A 25722-nucleotide genomic window follows, 5' to 3' on the forward strand; every position below is an offset into this window, starting at 1 on the left:
AGAATTTTAAACGTTTCTATGAGGTCCCCTCTCATTCTTCTGAACTCCAGTGAATACAAGCCCAATTGATCCAATCTTTCTTGATAGGTCAGTCCCGCCATCCCGGGAATCAGTCTGGTGAACCTTCGCTGCACTCCCTCAATAGCAAGAATGTCCTTCCTCAAGTTAGGAGACCAAAACTGTACACAATACTCCAGGTGTGGCCTCACCAAGGCCCTGTACAACTGTAGCAACACCTCCCTGCCCCTGTATTCAAATCCCCTCGCTATGAAGGCCAACATGCCATTTGCTTTCTTAACCGCCTGCTGTACCTGCATGCCAACCTTCAATGACTGATGTACCATGACACCCAGGTCTCGTTGCACCTTCCCTTTTCCTAATCTGTCACCATGTTGGGAGGCTATTTCACCTGGCTGTGGAGTCTAGAACTAGGGGTCACAATCTCAGATTAAGGGGTCTGTCATTTAGGACTAAGATGAGGAAAAATGTCTTCACTCAAAGGGTTGTGAATCTTTGGAATTCTCCACCCCAGAGAACATAAGAACAGAAGAAATAGGAGCAGGAGTAGGCCATATGGCCCCTCAAGTCTGCTCTGCCATTTAATATGATCATAACTGATCCGATATTGACTCGGGTCCACTTCCCTTCCTGTTCCCCATAACCCCTTATTCCCTTTATTGGTTAAGAAACTGTCTATCTCTGTCTTAAATTTATTCAATGTCCCAACTTTCACAGCTCTCTGAGGCAGTGAATTGCACAGATTTACAACTCAGAAGAAATTTCTCCTAAATGGGCGGCACCTTATTCTAAGATTATGCCCCCTAGTTCTAGTCTCCCCCATCAGTGGAAACATCCTCTCTGCATTCACCTTGTCAAGCCCCCTCATAATCTTAAACGTTTCAATAAGATCACCTTGCATTTTTCTGAATTCCAATGAGTAGAGGCCCAACCTCCTCAATCCTTCCTCATAAGTCATCCCCCTCATCTCTGGAATCAACCTAGAATTGTGGATGCTCAGTTGTTGAGTATATTCAAGACAGAGAGCACTAGATTTTTGGGCATTAAGGGAATCAAGGGAAATGTGGATAAGGCGGGAAAGTGGAGTTGAGGTCAAATATCAGCCATGATCTTATTAAATGGCAGAGCAGGTTCAAGGGGCCGTATGGCCTACTGCTCCTAATTCTTTTGCACTTATTAACTGTTTTACTCATTCATTTACAGGTATGTCAGAAATGAAGGGTACTGGGACCTCTGAGGTGCCTGTGGATAAAGAATCTGCAGCTCCTGAAAACTGTAATCAAGATATTGAATTAGTACAGCACTCTGAGACCGAACCTGGCAAGTACACTACAGATAATGTCCAAATTGAGGGCCGTGGGTCTGCTGATGGCACACCTGAAAGCAGTGCAAGTAAAGGAAGGGAGTCAGTCAGCATGACGAGAAAGAGACCAGAATCAAAGGGATCCAGCCAGCCTGGGTTAACTGAACAACAATCCTTGGAAGTTGCTGACCAGGTAAGCAACATTAGAGGTCCTTCTATTCATGATTATTTAAGGAAATATATTTTTCTACAAATCTTGGTTTGTTCTGTGCTTGATAGTGCTTCAGTATTGCCCTACTTGTATTGCCAGAACTTAGCTGCATGCATTCGTATTCAAGTACCTGCCTAAGAATGAGAAATATGATAATTGTCAGATAACCACAGTAACCCTGATTGATCTCTTTTACAGGCGCAAGAGCTCTCTAGTCAAGAGGCAGGAAGCTGGGGCTACTGGGGAAATTGGGGAAAGTCACTGCTCACTACAGCAACAGCCACAGTTGCATCTGTTGGTAAATATATTTCTAAAGAGCAGCAGTAAACTTAACACTTTATCATTCAAAGTTTACTGTTTTATTTGATAACTGAAGCTGCATCAAAGACAGAGTATAAAATGTTAGCCTGATAAAGGAATATTGTAAGTTTGTTTTTTATTCGGTAATCGTATAGGATATGGAGCTAAGGCAGGTAAATAAAGATGAAGTACAGTGTCAGCTATGGCTCAGTTGGTAGCACTCTCGCCTCTGAGTCCGAAGGTTGTAGGTTCAAGTCCCACTCAGACTTGAGCGCACAAATCTGAGTTGATACACCAGTGCAGTACTCGGAGTGCTGTCTTGTCGATGAGATGTCAAACTGAGGCTCGTCTGCTCTCTCGGGTAGATGTAAAAGATCCCATAATACTACTTTGAAGAAGACCAGGTGACTTTTCCCCGGTATCCCTCAGTCAACATGACTCAAACAGATTATCTGGTCACTGTCACATTGCTGATTGTGGGAGTCTGCTGTGCGCAAATTAGCTGCTGTGTTTCCTACCTTCCAAAAGTGACTACACTTAAAAAGTACTTCATTGGCTTAAAGCATTTTGGGATGTCTTGAGGTCGTGAAAGGCGCTATATAAATGCAAGTCTTTTTTCTAATTGAATGGCAGAGAAGGCTTGAGAGTCTGAATAGCCACTTCCTGTTCCTATGTTCCTAGGTTAGAACTTTTACAACATTATGATGTATGATATGCATGACAGTGCATGAACCCGTAATTATTGTGAAATATGTATAATAGCATGTACTCTTGTCAAACCATAACTTGAAACCTATTGCCCAAAATTTAAAAAAACTGACTGCATAATTTCTATTTCATTAAAGTTTTAAAGAATTTGAATTTTAAATCTATTGGAGAGAGGAAATGACAGTCAGTAGTATATAACAGCTTATTGCTGTATGATAAAACCGAACTAGAGCTTCCAAACTTTGATTTTCAAAATAAGATTGAACCAAAAGTGAGAGTGCTGCAATTTCTAAATGAGAATAATTATCTAAATGTTTGTTTCATATTAGTTTGCAATTACTCTGTCTTGAAGCAAAAACAGTTCCAAAATCAAGATTTTATGTCAACAGTTTTATGTGGCAGCTTGTTTTCAACCAATCACTATGGCCTGCTCTGAACACTTCATATCTTCAGGTGTAGCACACCAGCTGATGAACAAAGCTCCATCTGTACTGTGCTAGCATTGTGCCTAAACCTCAACCACCAGTGTGACATATTCTACTTCCCATACCTGCCATCCTGTGGCCTCTCAGCAAGATTTCCCATTAATCCTAAATTAGCACATGTCTCAACTCTGAGTTTGAAATTGTAAAAACTTGAAGCTGGTCAAAACTATTTAGACTAACTGCATCAGCAGGATTATGAAACACCTCGGATGTTTTTCTACAATAAAGGTGCAATATAAATTCAAATAGTTGATGTATTATAACCAGTTGGAAGAGTGGGGGGTGGAGTTCAGCCTCAAGAAGAGGTGTGTGACAACAGGCCAGCTTTATTCTTCTGATGGAGAATAGAACATTGCTGGACAAGTTCAGTTTATCGTAGCGATAATTAAAAAAAGATATATTTAAAAAGTGATTATTTTTAATACTGTTCTTGGCTTTGAATAGTTTCTGTTTGAATGACTGCTTATAAAAAGCTGTTAAATAGACTGGTTCCTAAATAATGCACTTTAGCTTTTTATATTGCTATTTGCTTACGAAGGTCCTGACTTAAAAATGTCGTCGTCTTGTTTTAGCTTAAGGTTTGTTCTTTCTCCCAGCTATAATCCACCCTGCCCTTGATCTTGATGTTGCTTATTAATTTTCTTAGAATCCAGTATTCTAGTTGGTTGTGCAGTCAGCTGTAATTCTCAGTGGAGACCTGAAGCCTGGAAATACATGCCACCTCTTCCCCACACCCACACCAAATGTGTGGCTGCATTGGGTTTGAAAGACATATTTCAAGTTGGCAGCATTTTAATATGGTGAATGGAAAGTAAGTGGAAGAGTGGGGCAGTTGCAAGAGGAAGATAGGTTGATAGTTTTTGATTTGTCACCCCAAATGCTAATGTAGAACTTAGCAACGTCAAGAGCATTCAGTTCATCCAGAACAAACAAAATCCAGGAAAATTGAGATGTTTGTAGTTGCTAAAACAGAAAAACACCCATCCCTGGTAATTTGGCTTCCAGAGGTAATTATTAATGAGACATGTGTCACATCTGTTTGACTGAATTGCCTGCTTTGTATATTTATTCTCCTTTATAACTTAATGTATTTTATTTTTATTGCTGTAGGTCATGGGATTTCCCATGCGATTGAAAAAGCTGAGTCCTCTCTTGGTATTCCCAACCCCACAGAAGTTTCAGCAGATGTTGAAGTGTCTGATGGAGACAAAGGTGATGACTTTACAATAGAGTTACCTCTGAATTCTGAAAAGTTAGCCTTTATAAATTATTAAATCTGTGATAGGATCAATGATAAAGACGAAGATGCTATAGGGAACAGTAAGATAGAATCTGCAAATAGTAAATCATGAAGGTCTGCCATTTAATCAGAATAATCTTCTCGTATAAAATTATTTACTTGTTTCATAGGCTCCAGATATCTTGCCTAAGCAGTCATTGTTCATTTGAGTCCTTGGAGTAGTGTCGGGGTCATGCCAGTTGAACCTGATCACCTTTGTGACTCTCAAAGCCAGAAATAATGTGTAAATGTACTGTTTGGCAACAAGTTGATGGATAAACTTGTTAAAATTAGAAACCAATTTTTTTGTCTGATTTTGCTCCTATCATGCCTTGAGACATTTCACTACATTAAAGGCAACATTAACAACAACTTGCATTTATATAGTACCTTTTAATGTAATAAAACACCCCAAGGCGCTTCACAGGAGCATTATTGAACAGAATTTGACACCAAGCCACAGAAGGAGATATTAGAAATAAAAACAGAAAATGCTGGAAATACTCAGCAGCTCAGGCAGCATCTGTGGAGAGAGAAACAGAGAGTTAATATTCGACCTGAAACGTTAACTCTGTTTCTCTCTCCACAGATGCTGTTTGACCTGAGTATTTCCAGCATTTTCTTTTTTTATTTCAAATTTCCAGCATCGCAGTATTTTGCTTTTGTTTAAGGAGATATTAGGACAGGTGACAAAGAGCTTGGTCAAAGAGTTAGGTTTTAAAGAGAGTCTTAAAGGGGGAGGGAGAGATAGACAAGCAAATTGTTATTAAGAATTCACAGTTCTTTGCATAAATGTCATTACGTGATGTGTGGTTTATTTGATTTGAATAAATAATTCTAAGAGCTGCAGGCTTGTTTGCTTATTTTTTGAAAACAGCAGAATTAGAGAACTCTGAGAACAGCCCTAAAGCCGAGAGCAAAACCTTTTCTCCAACCAGTGGAGCATTTGGGATGTTTTCTACCATCACTAGTGCAGTTCAAAGCACTGTGAGTATGGGTTATTTTATTAAAATGATGGTTAATGACCTTTATATTGTGGCTGATATTTAATATTGTATTTGGATCAGTTTAATTTGTTTAGAAAAAACTGAATCCTAACTTAATCAGTACAATTCCACATTTTCCTTTTTTCCCATACCCCCATCACATGTCTTATATTCTTTTTCTCTGAACTCAGGTTTTATCTAAATTGTTTCCACATCTTTAGATTGGTTTTCATGTTCAAAAGCCTATTCTGCTATAATAGCATGGCTCTTGCATTACATTATGAAGTTCAAAATATATGCATAATGGTCAATCAAATATCTAAAATTGTTGGACAATTCCTGATTTTTACTGGAGTTAATTGATGCAAATAGTAATGATCTAATACATCCAACAATTTTAAAGCTATATTGTCACATCATTAACTGCAAGTGCAGCAGATGGACTGCTTATCAATGATCATGCTGTCCTTCCAATTATATCATATATTTATCTATTCTCAATAGTTCCAAGTAACAAAGCTAAGTATGTCTATAATGCAACTCAGAGGTGTGGCTTAGCTTTGGAACTTTTTAAATATAGTTTGTCATTTAATATTGGAACCTTGCACTGGAATAATTATCAAGGATGTATGTTGAAATTTCAGAGTAACCATTTCGTTACAAATATATTAACTAGGCAGGCAAATGGGCTTTGCATCTGCACCATAAGGGATCCAAAGCTAAAAACGGCAACCGTACTGTCACTCTATGTTCATTGAAATTGTTTAATCAAACCTTTTCTGTACACGTTCATCAGATACAATATAAAGATCACTTTATTTTCAGGGGAAAACTGTACTCAGTGGTGGTTTGGATGCACTTGAGTTTATTGGTAAAAAGACCATGGATGTTATTGCAGAAGGAGATCCTGGATTCAAGAAGACAAGAGGACTAATGTACAGAACAACCACATTGTCTCAGGTACTCCCTCAACTTCGGCAGTGGCTAAAATAAAATCATTGATGTTTCTTATCAGTGTCAGAACGTGTCACTTGCATGGCAATTTTGTCTTAAAGGACCATTGTGGTGTTGCTTTTACTGTTTGTGCATCTGTTTATAATGATATGACTGGTGCTGCAACAACATTATAATGCTATTGATCATATTTGTAGTCCCATGAAACTTTCATTGCAGTAGTTTGTGCTGGAGTATGACATTTCTAGAATGATACGATGTTTGTAAAATCAAGTTTCCAAAGCAGATTGTTCTGACAACTCCCCAAAAGATCCTTTTTTGTGTTTAATGAGTCACCTGTGTCATTGCTCATGGTGAGTTGATATGTAACACACACACACACACACACACAGGGCCAACTGTATTATGGCAATTGAATAAGTGAAATATTTTTATTACTAAGTATTCTAGGAGTGTTCGCTGTATTTTTGAGTTCAAATTGTATGATTACATCTACATTTTTGTGGAAATCATAAATTAGTAGTCATGTATTATATGTATGTATTACAATTTATGGCGTATCTTTTTAGAAGTTAGATGATAAGGAAGCTGTTCTAGGTTGCAGGTAAGAAGGAGGTGTGTACTGAAGAGGGAATGGTGATCTGGTTTAGTAGTGGGAGGGTGGTCTAGAGATATAAGAATAGTGGGAAGCGATGGTAATCCCTTGAGAGGAGCAGGTAGGGAGAGTGATCTTGGGATTTTGCAGTATTGGAATTCTGGAGTCTTTGAGTACTGGGGGTTGGGAAGTGGGATTAGTTATGGCAATGGTCAGAGATGGCCTTGGTTTATGGAAGAACTACTATGGTGCTGGTGGGTGTACTGGTAGGAGTATCCTTGGAGAATGGGAACAGTGGGAAGGGGGTTGCTGGGTGACACTGAGGAAAGCACTACCTGTTTGCTGTTGTGACACAGGAACTGGCTCTGTCTTTTAACATGCTAAGGAAGTTGTAGATTGAACTTTTTTTTGTAATTTACAGCTGTTTGTAATATTCTCTATATTAGTGGACTCTTGATAAATACCAGCATGATAGCTTTTAGCATTCCTGATTGACAGAAATGGTATATTGTGAGATGGACGCTATAATCATGGTAAATTACTAAATGCCAAGTATTTTGAGAACTGTGTTGAATTGGTTATTTGAGTGCTCAATGTTGAATTCTAAGCAGATTTAAGATGGATTCTTAAGCTAATGGGGAATTGGATAGAAATTCCCTTATCATCTTGTTTAAGGCTTTCTTAAGATAACCTTTCTCCTATATCTCTTGAGCCTTATTGGAACACGGGTAGGACAGATGAAATGACAGTGCTCTAAACCCCTGTGTGATCACATAGTAGTTGATCATGCTTTATTTTCTCTGTAAAGGTTCTGCGAGAGGCAAAAGAAAGAGAAGAACAACAAACAGCTGATGAGGTTTCTGTGGATACAGAAAAGAAGGCTCATTATGGAATGTTGTTTGATGAGTTTCAAGGTCTATCCCATCTGGAAGCTTTGGAGATTTTGTCCACTGAAAGTGAAGTAAAGGTAAATAAGGCACAAGGAATTCCAGCTTCTATTTTTTGCATGTTTCTTCAGTGTTATTGCCAGGAATTTTCTTTAACTCTGTTGCCCCAAATCCCTAATTTAAAGATTGGACTTTATTAGAAATATGGATCATGCAGATACGCAATAATATATTTTGTGATTATTATTAAATTAATCTCAATTTCATATGTTCTAGTTTACGCTGTATATAGTAAATGTATCTTAGTCTGATGGATGTCATACCTTCATACCTATTTCAATGTCCTCTTAAAAAATATATTTATTTTATATACACGATATTCATTAATCCAGATTTTACACCAAACTGTAGAAATTGATTAGCATGCCCAATACTGACCTGATTCTTTATCTGGATCTACTCTCATGCACGTGTGGGCTGTTCATTGCATTCTGTAGGTTAAATTGGTGCTGAATGCTCTGTCGGGAGAAAGTGTGGAAAAATTGGAGGAGGAATTGGCAGCTATTAAAGAAGCCTTTTCTTTGGTTGACTTTGACGATGATGAAGAAGAGGAGAAAAAAGGTGAAACCTAAACAAATGCTTTGTATATTCTTTTTATTATGAATTCAGCTCATCATTCAGTTAGTGACCATATGGTCCTCATCAACTCCTTCATAACCTTTTAACAGTAGGTTGGAATAACCTCAATAATTCATTAGAATTGGGTGTTTATTTGACGTTCTTAATAGCATTTCACTCTTAAACGTCAGAAGCTATTTTAACTTTCCATTGTGTTGTAAATGGATTACTAGCTGATGAGCTTTAAATTTCTTTTTCAAGTAAATTATAAAAATATAACTCCTCTTTCACAGATAAACCAATAGAGGAATTATAGAAGTGACTGCTTATAGACTTCATGATGAGAAAAGCTGCAGCATTAGAATCAATCTTGCAGCACAGAGGGAGGCCAACTCGTGCCTGCTCTCTGAAAGAGCTGTCCAATTTAGTCCCACACATTAGCTTTTTCCCCATAATCTTGCAAATTAGTCCTCTTCAAGCACCCGTCCAATTGCCTTTTGAAAGTTCCTATGGAATCTGCTTCCACCATTCTTTCAGAGGATCTTAACAATCCTCTGTGAAAACAATTCTCCTCCTTTCCATTGTATTTCTTTTTTTTCAATTATTTTAAATCCATGTTATCCACTTTGGTGGCAAAAACATGAAAGCAGAATATTATCTGAATGGCGGCAGATTAGGAAAAGGGGAGGTGCAACAAGACCTGGGTGTCATGGTACAGCAGTCATTGAAAGTTGGCATGCAAGTACAGCAGGCGGTGAAGAAGGCAAATGACATATTGGCCTTCATAGCTAGGGGATTTGAGTAGAGGAGCAGGGAGGTCTTACTGCAGTTGTACACGGCCTTGGTGAGGCCTCACCTGGAATATTGTGTTCAGTTTTGGTCACCTAATCTGAGGAAGGACGTTCTTGTTATTGAGGGAGTGCAGCGAAGGTTCACCAGACTGATTCCCGGAATGGCAGGACTGACATATGAGGAGAGACTGGATCGACTGGGCCTGTATTCACTGGAATTTAGAAGAATGAGCGGGGATCTTATAGAAACATATAAAATTCTGATGGGACTGGACAGGTTAAATGCAAGAAGAATGTTCCCGATGTTGGGGAAGTCCAGAACCAGGGGTCACAGTTTAAGGATAAGGGGTAAGCCATTTAGGACCGAGATGAGGAGAAACTTCTTCACTCAGAGAATTGTGAACCTGTGGAATTCTCTACCACAGAAAGTTGTTGATGCCAGTTCATTGGATATATTCAAGAGGGAGTTAGATATGGCCCTTACGGCTAAAGGGATCAAGGAGTATGGAGAGAAAGTAGGAAAGGGGTATTGAGATGAATGATCAGCCATGATCTTATTGAATGGTGATGCAAGCTTGAAGGGCCGAATGGCCTACTCCTGCACCTATTTTCTATGTTTCTATGTTTACTGACATGGTTTCTTCCTACTCGCTCTGTCGAAACCCCTCATAATTGTAAATACCTCTATTATATCTCCCCTTAACCTTCTCTGCTCTAAGGAAAACAATCCCAACTTCTACAATCTTTCTACAAAACAGAAGTCCCTCATCCTTGGTATCATCTTGATAAACCTCCTCTGTACCCTCTCCAAGGCCTTGACATCCTTCCTAAAATGTGCCCAGAATTGTACTCCATTCTCCAGCTGAGGCCTAACCAGTGATTTGTAAAGGTTTAGTATAACTTCCTTGCTGTTTTTGTATTCAATGCCCCTATTTACAAAAGGCCTTTGACACGGTCAACTGCGAGGGTCTATGGAGCGTCCTCCTCCATTTCGGATGCCCCCAAAGGTTCGTCATCATCCTCCGTCTGCTCCACGGCGACATGCAGGCCATGATCCTTACCAACGGATCCATTACAGACCCAATCCACGTCTGGACTGAGGTCAAACAGGGCTGCATCATTGTCCCAACCCTCTTCTCAATCTTCCTCGCTGCCATGCTCCACCTCAGTCGACAAGCTTCCCCGCTGGAGTGGAACTAAACTACAGAACCAGTGGGAACCTGTTCAACCTTCGCCGTCTCCAAGCCAGGTCCAAGATCACCCCAACCTCTGTCGTCGAGCTACAGTACGTGGACGACGCCTGCGTCTGCACACATACAGAGGCTGAACTCCAGGACATAGTCGACGTATCTACTGAGGCATATGAAAGCAGAGGCCTTGCGCTAAACACCAGTAAGACAAGGGTCCTCCAGCAGTCTGTCCTCACTGCACAGCACTGTCCCTCAGTCATCCAGATCCACGCCGCGGCTCTGTACAATGTAGACCACTTCCCAAATCTCGGGAGCCTCCTATCAACAAGAGCAGGCATTGACGACGAGATCCAACACCACCACCTGAGGAAAAGTGTGTTTGAAGACGAGGCCCTCAAAACTGCCACCAAGGTCATGGTCTACAGGGCTGTAATAATACCCGGCCTTCTGCATGGCTGAGAAACATGGACCATATACAGTAGACACCAAGTTGCTGGAAAAATACCACCAACGATGTCCCCCCAAGATCCTACAAATCCCCTGGGAGGACAGACGCACCAACATTAGCGTCCTCGACCAGGCCAACATCCCCAGCATTGAAGCACTGACCACACTTGATCAGCTCCCCTGGGCAGGCCACATAGTTCGCATGCCAGACACGAGACTCCTAAAGCAAGCGCTCTACTCTGAACTCCTTCACGGCAAACAAGCCAAAGGTGGGCAGCAGAAACGTTACAAGGACACCCTCAAAGCCTCCTTGATAAAGTGCAACGTCCCCACTGACACCTGGGAGTCCCTGGCCAAAGACTGGACTAAGTGGAGGAAGTGCATCCGGGAGAGCGTTGAGCACTTCGAGTTTCGTCGCCGAGAACATTCAGAAATCAAGCGCAGGCAGCGGAAAGAGCGTGCGGCAAACCAGTCCCACCCACCCCTTCCCTCAACGATTATCTGTCCCACCTGTGACGGGGACTGTGGTTCTCGTATAGCCACCTAAGAACTCATGTTAAGAGTGGAAGCAAGTCTTCCTCGATTCCAAGGGACTGCCTATGATTGATTACAAAGCCAAATAGCCCATATACTTTCTTAGCCACCTTATCAACTTCCCCTGCCACCTTCAAAGATTTGTGAATATGTACACTCGGGTCCCTCTGCTCTTTCACCCCCCTCAAAATAGTTCCATTTAGATTATGCTGCCTCTCCATGTTGTTCTTCCCAAATTGCTTCACTTCACATTTATCCACATTAAATTGTATCAACCATATATCTGCCAATTTCACCAGCCTATCTAAGTCCTCCTGAAGTCGACTAAAATCCTCCTCGCTATTTATTACATCCACGAACTTTAAAATTGTGCTCCCTTTCCCCAATTCCAGGTTATTTATATACAACAACTTCTATTTATATAGCGCCTTTAACATAGTAAAGCATCCCAAGGCACTTCACAGGTGCACTGCAAAACAAAATTTGACACTGAGCTACATGAGATATTGGGGCAGATGACCAAAAGCTTGGTCAAATAAGTAGATTTTAAGGAGAATCTTAAAGGATTAAAGAGAGGCGGAGAGGTTTCGGGAATTCCAGAGCTTAGGGGCCTTTGCAGCTGAAGGCACGACCGACAATTATTGGGCAATTAAAATCGGGGATGCTCAAGAGGCCAGAATTACAGGAGCGCAGATATTTCGGAGGGTTATGGGCTGGAGGAGATTAGAGGTGGGGAGGGGCGAGGCCATGGAGGGATTTGAAAACAAGGATGAGAATTTTTAAATCGAGGTGTTCCTTAACCGGGAGCCAATCCGTGTCAGCGAGCACAGGGGTGATGGGTGAACGAGACTTGGTGTGAGTTCACAGACGCACAGCAGAGTTTTGAATGACAAGTTTATAGAGGATAACAAGAAAAGCAATGGTCTTAATACTGACTCCTGGTGGACCGACCCCACTGCATTCTTCTCTCCAGTCAGAAAAATATCAGTTCGCCGCTACTCTACCTCCTATCCCTTAGCCAATTACATACCCAAGTTACCACTGTCCCATTAATCATGTGCTTCTATTTTCCGAATAAGTCTGTTATGTGGTACTTTATCAAGCACCTTTTGAAAGTCCATATATAAAATATCTGCACTACCTTCATCAACCCTCTCTGTTACTTGGTTAGTCTGACACTATTTGCCTTTAACAAGTCTGATCTGGCTATCCCTTATTAGTCCATGCTTCTCCAACTGAGAATTAATTTTGTCTTCGACAATGGTCTCAAGTGTTCCCTTTAAGCTGTGCGGCTGCGCAGCGCTCCAGGATGAGCCAGATTTTAAATTGAATAACCGTGTATGCGCGGACTTTTGCATGGGTCTCACAGTCGGTTAAAGGGGCCGCGCGGCGCAAAAAAAATGATGGAGAACATTAGTCTTCTCACTGTTGATGTTAGACTGACTGGCCTGTAGTTGCTGGGTTTATCTCTCTTTTTTTGAACAGGGGTGTACCATTTGCAATCCACCAGTCCTCTGGCACCACTTCCACATCCAAGGAAGATTGCAAGATTGTGGCCAGAGCTGCTTCGATTTCCACCCTAGCTTCCCTCAACAACCTAGGGTGCAGTTGCCTGGTGGTTATGGTACTGGGCTAGCAACCCAAAGGTTGTGAGTTCACATCACATGTTCAAGTTGTGAAACTGAATTCATTAAATAGAGTAGTTTGTGGGCTGGCGGCAGCAAAAATGACCTTGAACGCAGCTGGATTGTCATAAAACACAACTGGTTGACTACGGTCTTTCAAGGAAGGACCTGCCACCCTCATCCGGTCTGGCATACATGTGACTTGAGTCCCACAATCTTAATGCCATTTAATGTGTTGACTCTTAATGTCCTCAGAGCAAATGGGGATGGGCAATAAATACTGCCTTGTCAGTGTTCGAGAACAATTTTAAGATTTTCCACTCTTCCTTTGATTGGCTTTACAGGGGATGATGGGTCTGAGTTTGTGAAAGAACTGTCCGAGTTGTTATCGGAGCTGAATATAGCTGCAACCTCTGACAAACTGGGCAAAGTAAGTGTACCTTGATATGACTGCATCACCAAAAACATTTCATTTCATCAGGGTACTTTTTCATAAGATTGTTTCGTGAATTCTTTGCTTCCCTCCCCCCATAAATGTTAACAGTGCATGCAATCGGGGGTTTTAGTTATTGATGTGGTTTTAATTAATTAACAAGATGAGCCTACCAAGTAACCATTTCCAAGCCAATTTAGTACATTCTTCCTGGCATTTACAATGTAGTATATTGCACTGTGCTTCTAAGAACAAGTGTGCCTTTCTTGCCTGTATTCTGCTTGCAGAATTTGCTCATTGTAACTATTTGTAGAAAAGGGCTATTGAGTTAGAGCATCTTTTGAAAGCCTAAACATAAGAATTAGGAGCAGGAGTAGGCCATACGGCCCTTCGAGCCTGTTCCGCCATTCAATAAGATCATGGCGGATCTTTGGACCTCAACTCCACTTTCCCGCCCGATCCCCATATCCCGTGATAGATAGATTTGGGACTCTGGGGCTATCAACCTTGAATTAACTGAAAGACATCCTGGATATTGAAAACTCCAGTTTCATTGTGTCAGAAACAAATCTTGTTGCCAAGATTAAGATCTGATGAGGTGTTCAAAATTATGAAAAGTTTTGATAAGGTAAATAAGGGGAAGTATTGCTACTAGTTGGTGTCAGTAACTAGAAGGCATAAGTTTAATATCACCAAAAGAATGACGAGAGGTTCGGTGAATTTTTTTTATGCAGAGTTGTTGGGACATGGATTGCCCTATTGGAAACTGGTGGAAGCAGAAGCCATTATGGTTTTTAAAAAGGAAGTGGGCAGAATTTGAAAAATAAAAATTTCAAGGGCAGGATAAAGGAACCAAGTGACTAGCTCTTTCAAAGAGCTGACACCAAACACAATGTGCCAAATGGCTGATTTCTATATGGCACACCAGATCCCTCTATCCTCCTCAATGATTTGCTTCACCCTCAAACTCAAGAATAGTTATTTTTCACTACTTTTGTTGTGTTGAGTAATGGAAGACTTGTCTGTTTCAGGCCAGAAATAATGCATATAATTGTATAACTGAAGTAAACGCTATCTCATCTGCACAAATAGAAGATATGTCAGAAGATCCAGAGAAGAAAGAACAGGATGAGAGATCTGTGTCTGATGACTTAACCAAAGATCACAAATTTTCAGTTGAGGTAATGAAACTGGCATTGTCATTCCTTGGGAACTGGGTCTTCAATAGTGGTTCGTGGGCTTTAGAAATTACTTCCTGTAATATGACAGGCAAATGTTTAACATGGTTAATACGGCATTCCTATATCCCCTATTTTAACTCTGGCATGAGCATATTTATTTTAAATGCATTAACACCTCTGCTAAAATAGAAGACAAAGGAATGTTTGACATAAGAACATAAGAAATAGGAACAGGAGTAGGCCATACGGCCCCTCGAGCCTGCTCTGCCATTCAATAAGATCATGGCTGATCTGATCATGGACTCAGCTCCACTTCCCCGCCCGCTCCCCATAACACCTTATCCCCTTATCATATAAGAAACTGTCTATTTCTACCTTAAATTTATTCAATGTCTCAGCTTCTACAGCTCTCCGAGGCAGCGAATTCCACAGATTTACAACCCTCTGAGAGAAGAAATTCCTCCTCGTCTCTGTTTTAAATGGGCGGTCCCTTATTCCAAGATCATGCCCTCTCGTTCTAGTGTTCCCCCATCAGTGGAAACATCCTCTCTGCATCCACCTTGTCAAGCCCTCTCATAACCTTATAGGTTTCGATAAGGTCACCTCTCATTCTTCTGAATTCCAATGAGTAGAGGCTCAACCTTTCCTCATGTCAACCCTCCTCATCCCCAGAATCAACCTAGTGAACCTTCTCTGAACTGCCTCCAAAAGCAAGTATATCCTTTCATAAATATGGAAACCAAAACTGCACGTAGTATTCCAGGTGTGGCCTCACCAATACCTTCTATAGCTGGAGCAAGACTTCCCTGCTTTTATATTCCATCCCCTTTGCAATAAAGGCCAAAATACTATTGGCCTTTCTGATCACTTGCTGTACCTGCGTACTATCCTTTTGTGTTTCATGCACAAGTACCCCCAGGTCCCGCTGTACTGTGGCACTTTACAATCTTTCTCCATTCAAATAATAACTTGCTCTTTGATTTTTTTTTCTGCCAACGTGCACGACTTCACACTTTCCAACATTATACTCCATCTGCCAAATTTTTGCCCACTCACTTAGCCTGTCTGTGTCCTTTTGCAGGTTTTTTGTGTTCTCCTCACACACTGCTTTTCCTCCTATCTTTGTATCGTCAGCAAATATCGCCAACAGTCATTTCTAGGCTTAATGTGGTGCTCAGTTCAGTAGCTTGGGCAGTTGGTCATTTGACTCCCAGTTGGAAGGTACTGTGGGTGCCCGTCATTCCAACTCCATCATGTTAGCAAGCAAAATTTCTTCGATCTTTGCCAAACTTTTTAGCTTCATTTCAAAGGTGATAATGGCTGGGAAGGTAAAGAGAAGGAACTAGGAGAAGGCATTCATGACAAAATCAAGATTGCCTCTCTCTAATCATACCTCCTGTTAACATATCGTAGAATGGTATTGATAAGACTACAGCCTAGACTATTCTACTTCCTTGGAGGGATGCAGTAAAATATTAGCTTTTAACAATTTTTAACTTGACTGGTAACAGATTGCTTTCACAGCAGAATTTTGTTAAAACATCACAAAACAATTTTTGTGCAAGGAAACCGTTCATAAGCTGGGCTCCTGGTGACTAAAATCCTTTTGTCACAACCTGCTATATGAAGCCAAGTATTAAATTAGCTGAGTATCCAGCTTAATAGATGGAAAGCAGTGATGCTGCATAATGACCTGATGCATCACTCCTGCAATGAACTATTCAGAGAGCGTCATTAGCTGTAATTGACAAAAATCAAAGGCAGTAAGTACACATCTATACCAATTGAAATTTTAAGTTCAAATGACTAACCACTTTAAAGATTGTAACCAAAAGTTTAACTAAATAAGGTGAAGTAGTTAAAATCATTTATTTTTTAAAAAACTGAATTTATTTACTGAGTTCAAGATTTTGGCCTCTTCAAACCAGGGACTCAATTTATGCGCAAGATCAGTCAGAGTTGTTGATTACTTCGATCTGTTAAATTCTATTTTTTTTTAAAGAAAACTTGTGCAGGAGCAATGGCAGTTAGTTAGTTAGTTTAGCAAATACTGACCCATTATATACCATCAAAATAATGGCAAGGTGCTCGCTGTTATTGGTAAATGGTACAAACGTACGTACCTTTTTAACAACATAAGTGTTGATGACTGGCAATTAGCTTCTCTGGCACTGTAAATTAAGTGTGGCGCCTCACTCCTTCAGGTTTTGAATTTTGAGATTTTAAAAATGTTTTTTTTTACTTTTGCTGTCTTGTCTTTCTCTTTTTATGTCTCTCAATCCAATCTTTCTTTCCCCCTCTTTATTTCTCTTTCTGTATTTTATTTTGACATTGAATTCACTCCCCTTTAATTCACCCTCCTTCTCAGTCTTTCCTTTGTTTACTTCCCAATCTTTAAATCTCATTATTTACGGAGATACCCAGTTAGTTGCCTTGTTCACTCGGGTCACGGATGTCCTGTTTCTCTCACTGCACCTTTATCAGCTTGCACTTTCAGCAACTTTGGGCTCATTTATTTTGTGCTGAATGGTGCAGGGTCAAGTCTAACTATAATGGCAGATGCCATTACATGTCCGAGAACAACAACATTCTGGCTCAATATAATTGCTGGCTTAGATTGACTGGCTAACTAAATAGCTTGTGAGTCAGGAGTTTACTGATGCACTAGGTATTTGAAAATTATAACTGCTGGGTGACGATTGCTGATGAGTTCCCTGTCTGAACATCTTTGTACAATGCATTGTCTCAATCAGACAAACATTTGGGAAAATATATTAAGCAAACATACACCAGATGATGGCATTGCTTTGTAAATGTTTGATCTATCTATCACTGGCCAACACATTCAGAATCGATCTTTAAATGCCGACCCATCCTTTGCACATATATGCACCAACATGTAGCATTCTTGTACTGCAAATTATGCACATTGTATTTTATTGTGATTTGGTACAGATTCATGGTATTCAAGAGGGAAGACAACAGTTTGTAATCAGAATCTCTCAATGTCAAAAGGTTTTCCATAAAACCTTATTGCCCAATAAGTAAGCTGAATTCAGGCTTAATTACAAATTATTGATTTAAATATATGAATTGATTGAGGGGTAATGGCAGTGCACTGCTTGTTCTAATATTAACATTTGATATGATTGTTCATCTCTGTACTTCACAGAATATCCATACATCTGCTATCAGAAGCCTGGCGGAGCTCACTGCTCGATCCATTGAACAGTTCCATAAAGTGGCAGAACTAATCCTTCACAGTCGGGACCAAGATGTAGGGGCGCTGGACCATGCCAAAACTCTGTCTAAGTATGACATTTTAAACCACTCCTACAATGGCTCGAGGGGGCTTGCTTGGGGATATTAACAGTGGTCTGCTATTGCAAGTGGCAGTATGTGTACTTCAAAGTGGAATATTGTGAGCTTCATTCCAAGTTATGCCACTAGATCCAGTTCTGCCTGTGAAGGAACAGAATGACCTGGAGATACAAATATTTAACGGGTGACGTTGGCCTTGGACTAGAGCATAAAACGGTTGTTCGTGAATTGGCAGCTGGTTTTGCATGATGCCCAATTTTGTTTTCCATTAAAATGGGATGCTGATTCATTTTGCACTACCATCCAAGACCCAATTTCACCCCTATAAATCCTTACAAGTGTCGGGTAGATAAAGCCATGAAAAAGGACGATGACATTTTGGGTTTCAAAAATAGGGGTATAGAAAGTTTAAAAAAGTTATAAACTTTTACAAGGTGATGCTTAGTTTTTGAGCATTGCATGCAGTTTTTGACATCCCATTATAGAAAGAACACTAAAACCATAAACAGCATAGAACTTAATCTTTTAAAATGCTGTAATTTTAGCAGAGCTTTTTGTCATGTGAATGACAATACTTTTTGAGGCAATCTGGGAAACTAATTTGTCTTACCTGATCATGGTTTATCCAGCATAGTGGGGCTGTCTGGTAAATTTAATCAGTTGTTTATGGAATGCACCACAATAGTATAGCATTCCATCTTGTAAGTGGAAGGAAACTGATACTGTTCATCTTTTCTCTTCCCCCGACCCTCCTCATTTATTACCCCATGTTGGATTATCCCTCCCTCCCTCCCAATTGAATGATAATGAAATAAAATACTTTGCAGGAACAGGAGGAGAGAACGACCTGGAAAAATTTCAAGGGCAAATGTTTCTATTTTTTATAATTGTTGAACATTTTTTCCTAATTCCAATTTCCTTTTACAGAGTGACTGTTATCTTGTGTAAGGAAGTGGCTGCTCTTTCTAAACAATTTACCTCCTGTTTGACAACAATAGGGGTAAGGAACTAAGTTTTTTTTTTCCTCTGATGCAGAAATTTATATCGAGTTATAAAATCTGTTGAAGTAGTTGGTGCTGTAGAAATTACAACTGACTTCCCAAATAGATGGCTGTAGCTTACATTCTGTGGGACTCAGTCAGCTTATCATATTTGTGATGCTTTGTTCGCTGAACTTCATTATAGGAGCTTCCTAACTAGGAGAGGGAGAAAACATTTAATGTTCATCTGACGCTGCGCAAATGTGGATTCACTCCTCAGCAGTGATAAAGAAGCCTGTGATCAGAATTGCTCTTCCCTCTGAATGAGGAGAATTATAGATTCTTCCTGTTTCTTGGCCATGGCTTGGTTTTCTTAATTGCTTATTTAATACGTTTTCACTCTTTCCTTCCAATATTTATCTTTGAAGTTTTTCTGTATAAATATACACACAAAATACCTTTCTTTGTTTTCTTTACAGGCTAAAGAGAAGGTAGAGGTTCTTAATCCATTAATTACGGGAGTATTTTTGGAGGTAAATTTTATTTAATCTGTTTGCTCAATTTACAAACTGTAACTAGTTAAACACACCAAATGTAAACCAAAATATCACTACATTAGTATCGGATTGGCTCAGTACTGGCACTCTTGCCTCTGAATCAAAAGATTGTGGATTCAAGCTCAACTCCAGGACCTGAGCACATAATGTAGGGTGACATATCAGTGCAGTACTAAGGGAATGCTGCATTGTTGGAGGTGCCGTCTTTCAGATGAGACATTAAATTAAGGCTGGAGAGATTAGAGACACAAAATGGATGATCGGTCGAATTGAAATGGTAATGGGCAGAGTCAGAAAAGGGTTAGTCTTGATAGGGTGTGAATGGCGGACTAATGACCAGCTGCCACTGGAGACAAAAAGGAAACAATATAAGCTCGGGTGGGGGGGTGGAGAGAAAGGAAGCCAAAGATGGGGAGAGATTATGCTCTGAAATTGTTGAACTCGATGTTGAGTCCAGAAGGCTGTAAAGTACCTAAACGAAAGATGAGGTGCTGTTCCTCGAGCTTGCGTTGAACTTCATTGGAACAGTGGAGGAGTCCGAGGACTGAGATATCAGAGTGGGAGTGGAGAATTAAAGTGACAGGCAACCGGAAGCTCAGGGTCACATTTACGGACTGAACGGAGGTGTTCTGCAAAGTGGTCACCCAATCTACGCTTGGTCTCCCCCAATGTAGAGGACACCACATCATGAACGGCGAATACAGTGTACTAAATTGAAAGAAGTACAAGAAAATCACTGTTTCACCTGGAAGGAGTATTTGGGGCCCTGGATAGTGGGGAAGAAGAAGGTAAAAGAGCAGGTGTTGCTGCAGCTGTGCTTGCACGGGGAGGGGGTGCTGGGGGTGACTGCGGAATGGACCAAGGTGTCTCTTTGGAATGCTGGGAGGGGAGGAGAAGATGTGATTGGTGGTGTGATCACACTGGAGGTGGTGGAAATGGCGGCAGATGATCCATTGAACGTGGAGGCTGGTGGGTTGAAAGGTGAGGACAAGGGGAACCCTGTCATGGTTCTGAGGGGAAGGGGTGAGAGCAGAGGTGCGGGAAATAGAACGGACGCGGTTGAGGGCCATGTTGACACGGTGGAGGAGAATCCTCGGTTGAGGAAAAAGGAAGACACAAGGGATTGGATGTCCATGGTGAAAAGGAGATGGTTGGAGACTGGAAACTGTTAGTGACGGAGGGCGCCGGAGGAGTCGCGGATGTAGGTTGGAAGAGAGTGGACAAGAGGAGAAAAAAATAGTCAAGATAGGAAGAAATAAGTTCTGCAAGGCAAGAACAGGCTGAAACGATGGGTCTACCGGGGCAGTCCTGTTTGTGGATCTTGGGAAGGAGGTAGAAGCGGGCTGTGCGGGGTTGGGGAACTATGAGGTTGGTGGCTGTGGAGGGAAGTTCTCCATAGGAGATGAGGTCTGGAAAATGATGGCTTGATGTTCAGTAGAGGGGTCATGGTCCAGGGGGAGGTCGGAGGAAGTGTCAGAGAATTGGTGATCATCCTCTGCAAGGTAGAGGTCGGTTCACCAAACATTAACAGTGCCACCCTTGTCAACAGGTGTAATAAGGTTAGGGTTGGATCTGAGCGAGCCGAGTGCTGCAAGTTCAGAGGGAGGTAGGTTGGAGTGAGTGAGGGGAGCAGAGATATTGAGATGGCCGATGTCCTCGTTGGCAGTTTGCAATGAAGAGGTCTAGAGAGGGTAAGAGCCGGAGGGAGGGGTCTAGGTAGAGCGAGAATTCTGAAAACTGGTCATTTATCTCATTACTGTTTATAGGTCCTTGCTGTGTGTAAGTTACATAATAACAGTAACTACACTAATTCATTGACTGTGAAGTACTTTGGAAAGCCCCAAGCACGTGAAAAGTGCTACATAAATGCAAGATATTTCTTGCTGCGGGATCATTGAGTTGAAATTCAAAGCACCCAATTAAACAGTCAAAACAATTATTTTCTCCTATTGAAGATTATTAATCTGTTTTATAGAAAATCTAACTAGCTTAATTAGCAAATTTTTAGCTCAATATCTGTACAGCAACAAAAATAACTTGACTACACTTCATTTTATTAATGGGTTGGGAGATTGTACTGTGCACAAATTGGATGCCACATTTGCTTGCATAACAATGATTACACTTCAAAAGTCATTCATGTGTATGAAGTGCTTTAGAACATCCTGAGGACATGATAACCGATATAAATGTAAGTTTTTTAAATTGAAACTAAATTGCCTGCTCTTGTATTCTGAAAGGTTGCAAGGCTGGTTTAGCGAAGTGCTATTGCATTTTGTTACACAGACATATTTCTAGTACATTCTGTAGCAGTTTGTAAATAAATCTGCTTGCTACAGCAGGTGTAAATTGGATACCATAAAGGATATTGGAAAATTATGCGATTTTTGCAATAGAGCCAATTTCCTTTAGCGACATGCCACAAAATATGTTGGTTTATCAAAAATCATCATCTATTGTCTGCCAGTGGCCTGTTGCACTTCTATCTGAACTGTTTTTCAAATTAATTATTTTTAACAATCCGTAGATTACTAAATAATGTGTTTGCATGCATCTACCTTTAGCACCCTGTGAAAACCTGCAATGTGCATCTTTCACTTTTGCAATTCTTTTACAGCTCCATGAAAGCAAACTTGACAATTTAAACAAAAGCAAAATACTGCAGATGTTGGAATCTGAAATAAAAACAGAAAATGCTGGAAATACTCAGCAGGTCAGACAGCATCTGTGGAGAGTGAAAGAGTTAACTTTTCAGGTCAATGGCCCTTCGTCAGAACATCAGGTCATCGACCTGAAACATTAACTCTGTTTCTCTCTGCACAGATGCTGCCTGACCACCTGAATATTTTAAGCTTTTTCTGTTTTTATTGCTAATTTAAACAGCTGTTTCATTAGCTGGTGTGTGAGCCAGTCAATGAGAACACAGGAAAAGATCAAATAATTCATCGTACCAAATACTGAAAGCCAATGCAAGCTATGTGAAATGCTGTCCTAAGACTGCAAAACTCTGCTAGTTCATGCCTTCCTTCTTATCTCCTACAACTTAGAGGTTTTTAAAATCCTAGCTTGACCTTGCTTAATCACAACTTTCTAATTAATCTGGTCTTCTCTAATTTTCTTGTCAACTTTTGTGTCTCATTATTAGACTTGGTGCTTTGCTCTGGTTTGCCAATTAAAGAAAACTTAGGACAAAAAAAACAAGATCTGCGAGCAATCAGTAATGTCTGAAATCCCAGTACCCATTACATTAGTAAAAAATCATCCTGTAATTCAAATGAAGAGGCAAGATTGCAAAATTCACCTGTTCATCCCTCTGCTATCATGCTTGTGAATATATAAATGTAATTATTTTTTTGGCCAAACACACATTTTGGCTGTAGCACTTTGTAACGTGTTTAAACTTTTCTTCCAGGCTTCCAACAGTGCAACCTACATTCAGGATGCATTCCAGCTTCTGCTTCCAGTTCTTCAAATTTCTCACATCCAGATTTGCTCGGACACCACTGGACACTGACTGGTTTCGTTTTCTTGTTTATGATATGAAAACTTTGTGTGAATTTTATGCCAAAAATTCATCTACAAATGTGGATTGTTTTAGGATGGATTCTGATGGGAGATGGAATTTCATAGAGCACAGGAAAAATGTCCCTGCTCAAAATAAAGACCTAGATGCTCCATGGATGTTTGTTTTTCTCTGGTCCCATTTCTGCTAAGAATGTCATACAGTATTCAGATATTAATGTCTAGCATTTGATTCTGATGCTCAGATTGTCAGTCACAAAGCTTCATGTTCCTCATAATTAATTGTTTCCAAATTTATTTTTAGTACCCAGTATAAAATAATAGCTATATGTAGCAAAAGTTCTTTTTCATTATTACAGATCTTTTTTCAGTATGAAATATTTATTGGCTATTCCTATATGTAAATTATAAAGTAATTCAGAATACATAGACGTGACCAAAGTATAGTGAAATACTGTGCCACCAGTTTTCTATGTTGTGCCAGTTTAGCTAAATGCAATTTTATGCACATCTATATTTTCTTATCACATACATCAGAAACATTGCAAATAAATTCACCTACACTGAATTATTTTGAAATGCACTGAATGTTGACATGTAGATAAATGTGAATTCCATGCTGTGTGAAGCCCAGCTGAACATTGTCCATTTTTTTTGTTCAGTAGAGCTGTTACACCAAGGTCTTGTCTGCCTGATTCAATAGTTCAAGCTCCCATGGTACTATTCGAAGAAGAGCAGGGAGCCATATCTGTGTCCTGGCTGACATTCTTCCTTCAACCAATACCATTAGAAATAGATAGATTAGTTACTCATCATGTGTGTGGTTGTGGCCTTGCTGTGTACCATAGCAACTTCATTGTACTTGAAACATTATGGCTCGTTGACAGAGTTTTGTTTAAAATGTGCATTTTGTGTGAAGTGTGTCTTTATGGGAGATATAATAAGGTGCTATATAAATTCAAGGATATTTTTTCATAAGCTGTTTTGCTATCAGCCCATAATTAGGAATATATATATTTGTAGCAATTCCATAAGCTGTGTCATTTACCACTTTCCCACAAAGAAAAAAAAAAGGGCTTTTGAGTTTCGTAATCTGTTCTTTTGCTGCTATGTTATCAAGTTATGCAGCCCTTTTTAAAATTCTATTGTCTTAAAGTGAGTTTAATACTTCAACAATATCCCACATGCATCCAGTTGCTGTCGGATACTTCATTGCCTGTCACTTAATTCGGTTCCTATTCATTAGCGGTCTCAAATTAAAGTGGCTGCTTCCCTTAAGTGGATCCAATATCACCTGGAGCAAATAGTATTTCGTTGACCATATTTTCAATTTCAGGAAGTTAATGGTCACTAAGGAATTATTATGAATATTCTTCATTTTCATGTAATGTCTTTAGTATCTAGTGGTGATGTACACTTCTCATGGCTTCATTTGTAAAAAAAAAAACAGGACTTAATATTTTATTGAACTTCCTTGTTTTTCATGACTTTCAAGAATCATCTTCATGTTTTGCCAAAAAACACATTGCTTCAAAATACTTTTGTCATATCAACCTATTTATGTTCAACACTAGTAGAATAGAATAGCTTATGTAAGCTGCCTTTTTGTAAAGTTTTTTTATGTCACTGATTTGTGGTAATCTACAATTTATTCAGGAAATGGTAAATTTGTTGGTGCGTATCTAATTTATAAACCATTGCCCAGTAATAATATGCAAAGACTGTTCAGAGATAAGTCACTGAATATAGAATTTATGTCATGAGTGTCATTGAATAAATTGGTTGTGTTCTGTTTATAAATGGAGTCAATTCTGCAGTCAACTTGTATGCTTATATATACCAACGGATCTCTGATAGCATTGTACATTGTCAAAATCAAGTGTAGTCTTCAGTTGAAGAGGGATAAGAAGCCACTGGATAATTGGACCAGGCCACGTAGATGTAATTCAGTCCCTTTTTAAAATTCATGCATTGTGTTCTTTTATATAAGAACATAAGAAATAGGAACAGGAGTAAGCCATACGGCCCCTTGAGCCTGCTCCGCCATTCAGTAAGATCATGGCTGATCTGATCATGGACTCAGCTCCACTTCCCCGCCTGCTCCCCATAACCCCTTATCCCCTTATCGTTTAAGATACAGTCTATTTCTGTCTTAAATTTATTCAGTGTCCCAGCTTCCACAGCTCTCTGAGGCAGCGAATTCTACAGATTTACAAACCTCAGAAGAAATTTCTCATCTGTTTTAAATGGATAGCCCCTTATTCTAAGATCATGCCCTCCAGTTCTAGTCTCCCTTATCAGTGGAAACATCCTCTCTGCATCCACCTTGTCAAGCCCCCTCATAATCTTATACATTTCGATAAGATCACCTCATTCTTCTGAATTCCAATGAGTAGAGGCCCAACCTACTCAACCTTTCCTCACAAGTCAACCCTTTCATCCCCGGAATCAACCTAGTGAATCTTTTCAGAATTGCCTCCAAAGCAAGTATATCCTTTCGTAAATATGGAAACCAAAACTGCACGCAGTATTCCAGGTGTGGCCTCACCAATACCTTATATAGCTGTAGCAAGACTTCCCTGCTTTTATACTCCATCCCCTTTGCAATAAAGGCCAAGATACAATTGGCCTTCCTGATCACTTGCTGTACCTGCATACTATCCTTTTGCGTTTCATGCACAAGTACCCCCAGGTCCCGCTGTACTGCGGCACTTTGCAATCTTTCTCCATTTAAATAGTAACTTGCTCTTTGATTTTTTTTCTGCCAAAGTGCACAACTTCATACTTTCCGACATTA

The 25722-nt window shown here is 40.0% G+C and overlaps 1 protein-coding gene across 3 annotated transcripts in view; it reads left to right on the forward strand.

Moving 5' to 3' along the window:
• The window catches only part of fam114a2 (family with sequence similarity 114 member A2), a 47939-nt gene extending 23198 nt beyond the window's left edge, over positions 1-24741 (forward strand). For all 3 annotated transcript variants that reach the window (XM_070878248.1, XM_070878247.1, XM_070878246.1), the window contains exons 2-14: positions 1222-1514; positions 1731-1830; positions 4136-4237; positions 5182-5291; positions 6116-6250; positions 7648-7806; positions 8224-8347; positions 13276-13361; positions 14396-14545; positions 17718-17857; positions 18794-18866; positions 19326-19379; positions 22816-24741. In XM_070878248.1, coding sequence (XP_070734349.1) covers positions 1224-1514; positions 1731-1830; positions 4136-4237; positions 5182-5291; positions 6116-6250; positions 7648-7806; positions 8224-8347; positions 13276-13361; positions 14396-14545; positions 17718-17857; positions 18794-18866; positions 19326-19379; positions 22816-22917 — 1626 coding nt within the window. In that variant the 5' untranslated portion in view covers positions 1222-1223 and the 3' untranslated portion in view covers positions 22918-24741. The remainder of the gene's footprint in view (positions 1-1221; positions 1515-1730; positions 1831-4135; positions 4238-5181; positions 5292-6115; positions 6251-7647; positions 7807-8223; positions 8348-13275; positions 13362-14395; positions 14546-17717; positions 17858-18793; positions 18867-19325; positions 19380-22815) is intronic.
• Positions 24742-25722: the final 981 nt, after the last annotated feature.

Source organism: Pristiophorus japonicus, chromosome 4 (genome assembly GCF_044704955.1).
Source record: "Pristiophorus japonicus isolate sPriJap1 chromosome 4, sPriJap1.hap1, whole genome shotgun sequence".
Taxonomy (NCBI): domain Eukaryota; kingdom Metazoa; phylum Chordata; class Chondrichthyes; family Pristiophoridae; genus Pristiophorus; species Pristiophorus japonicus.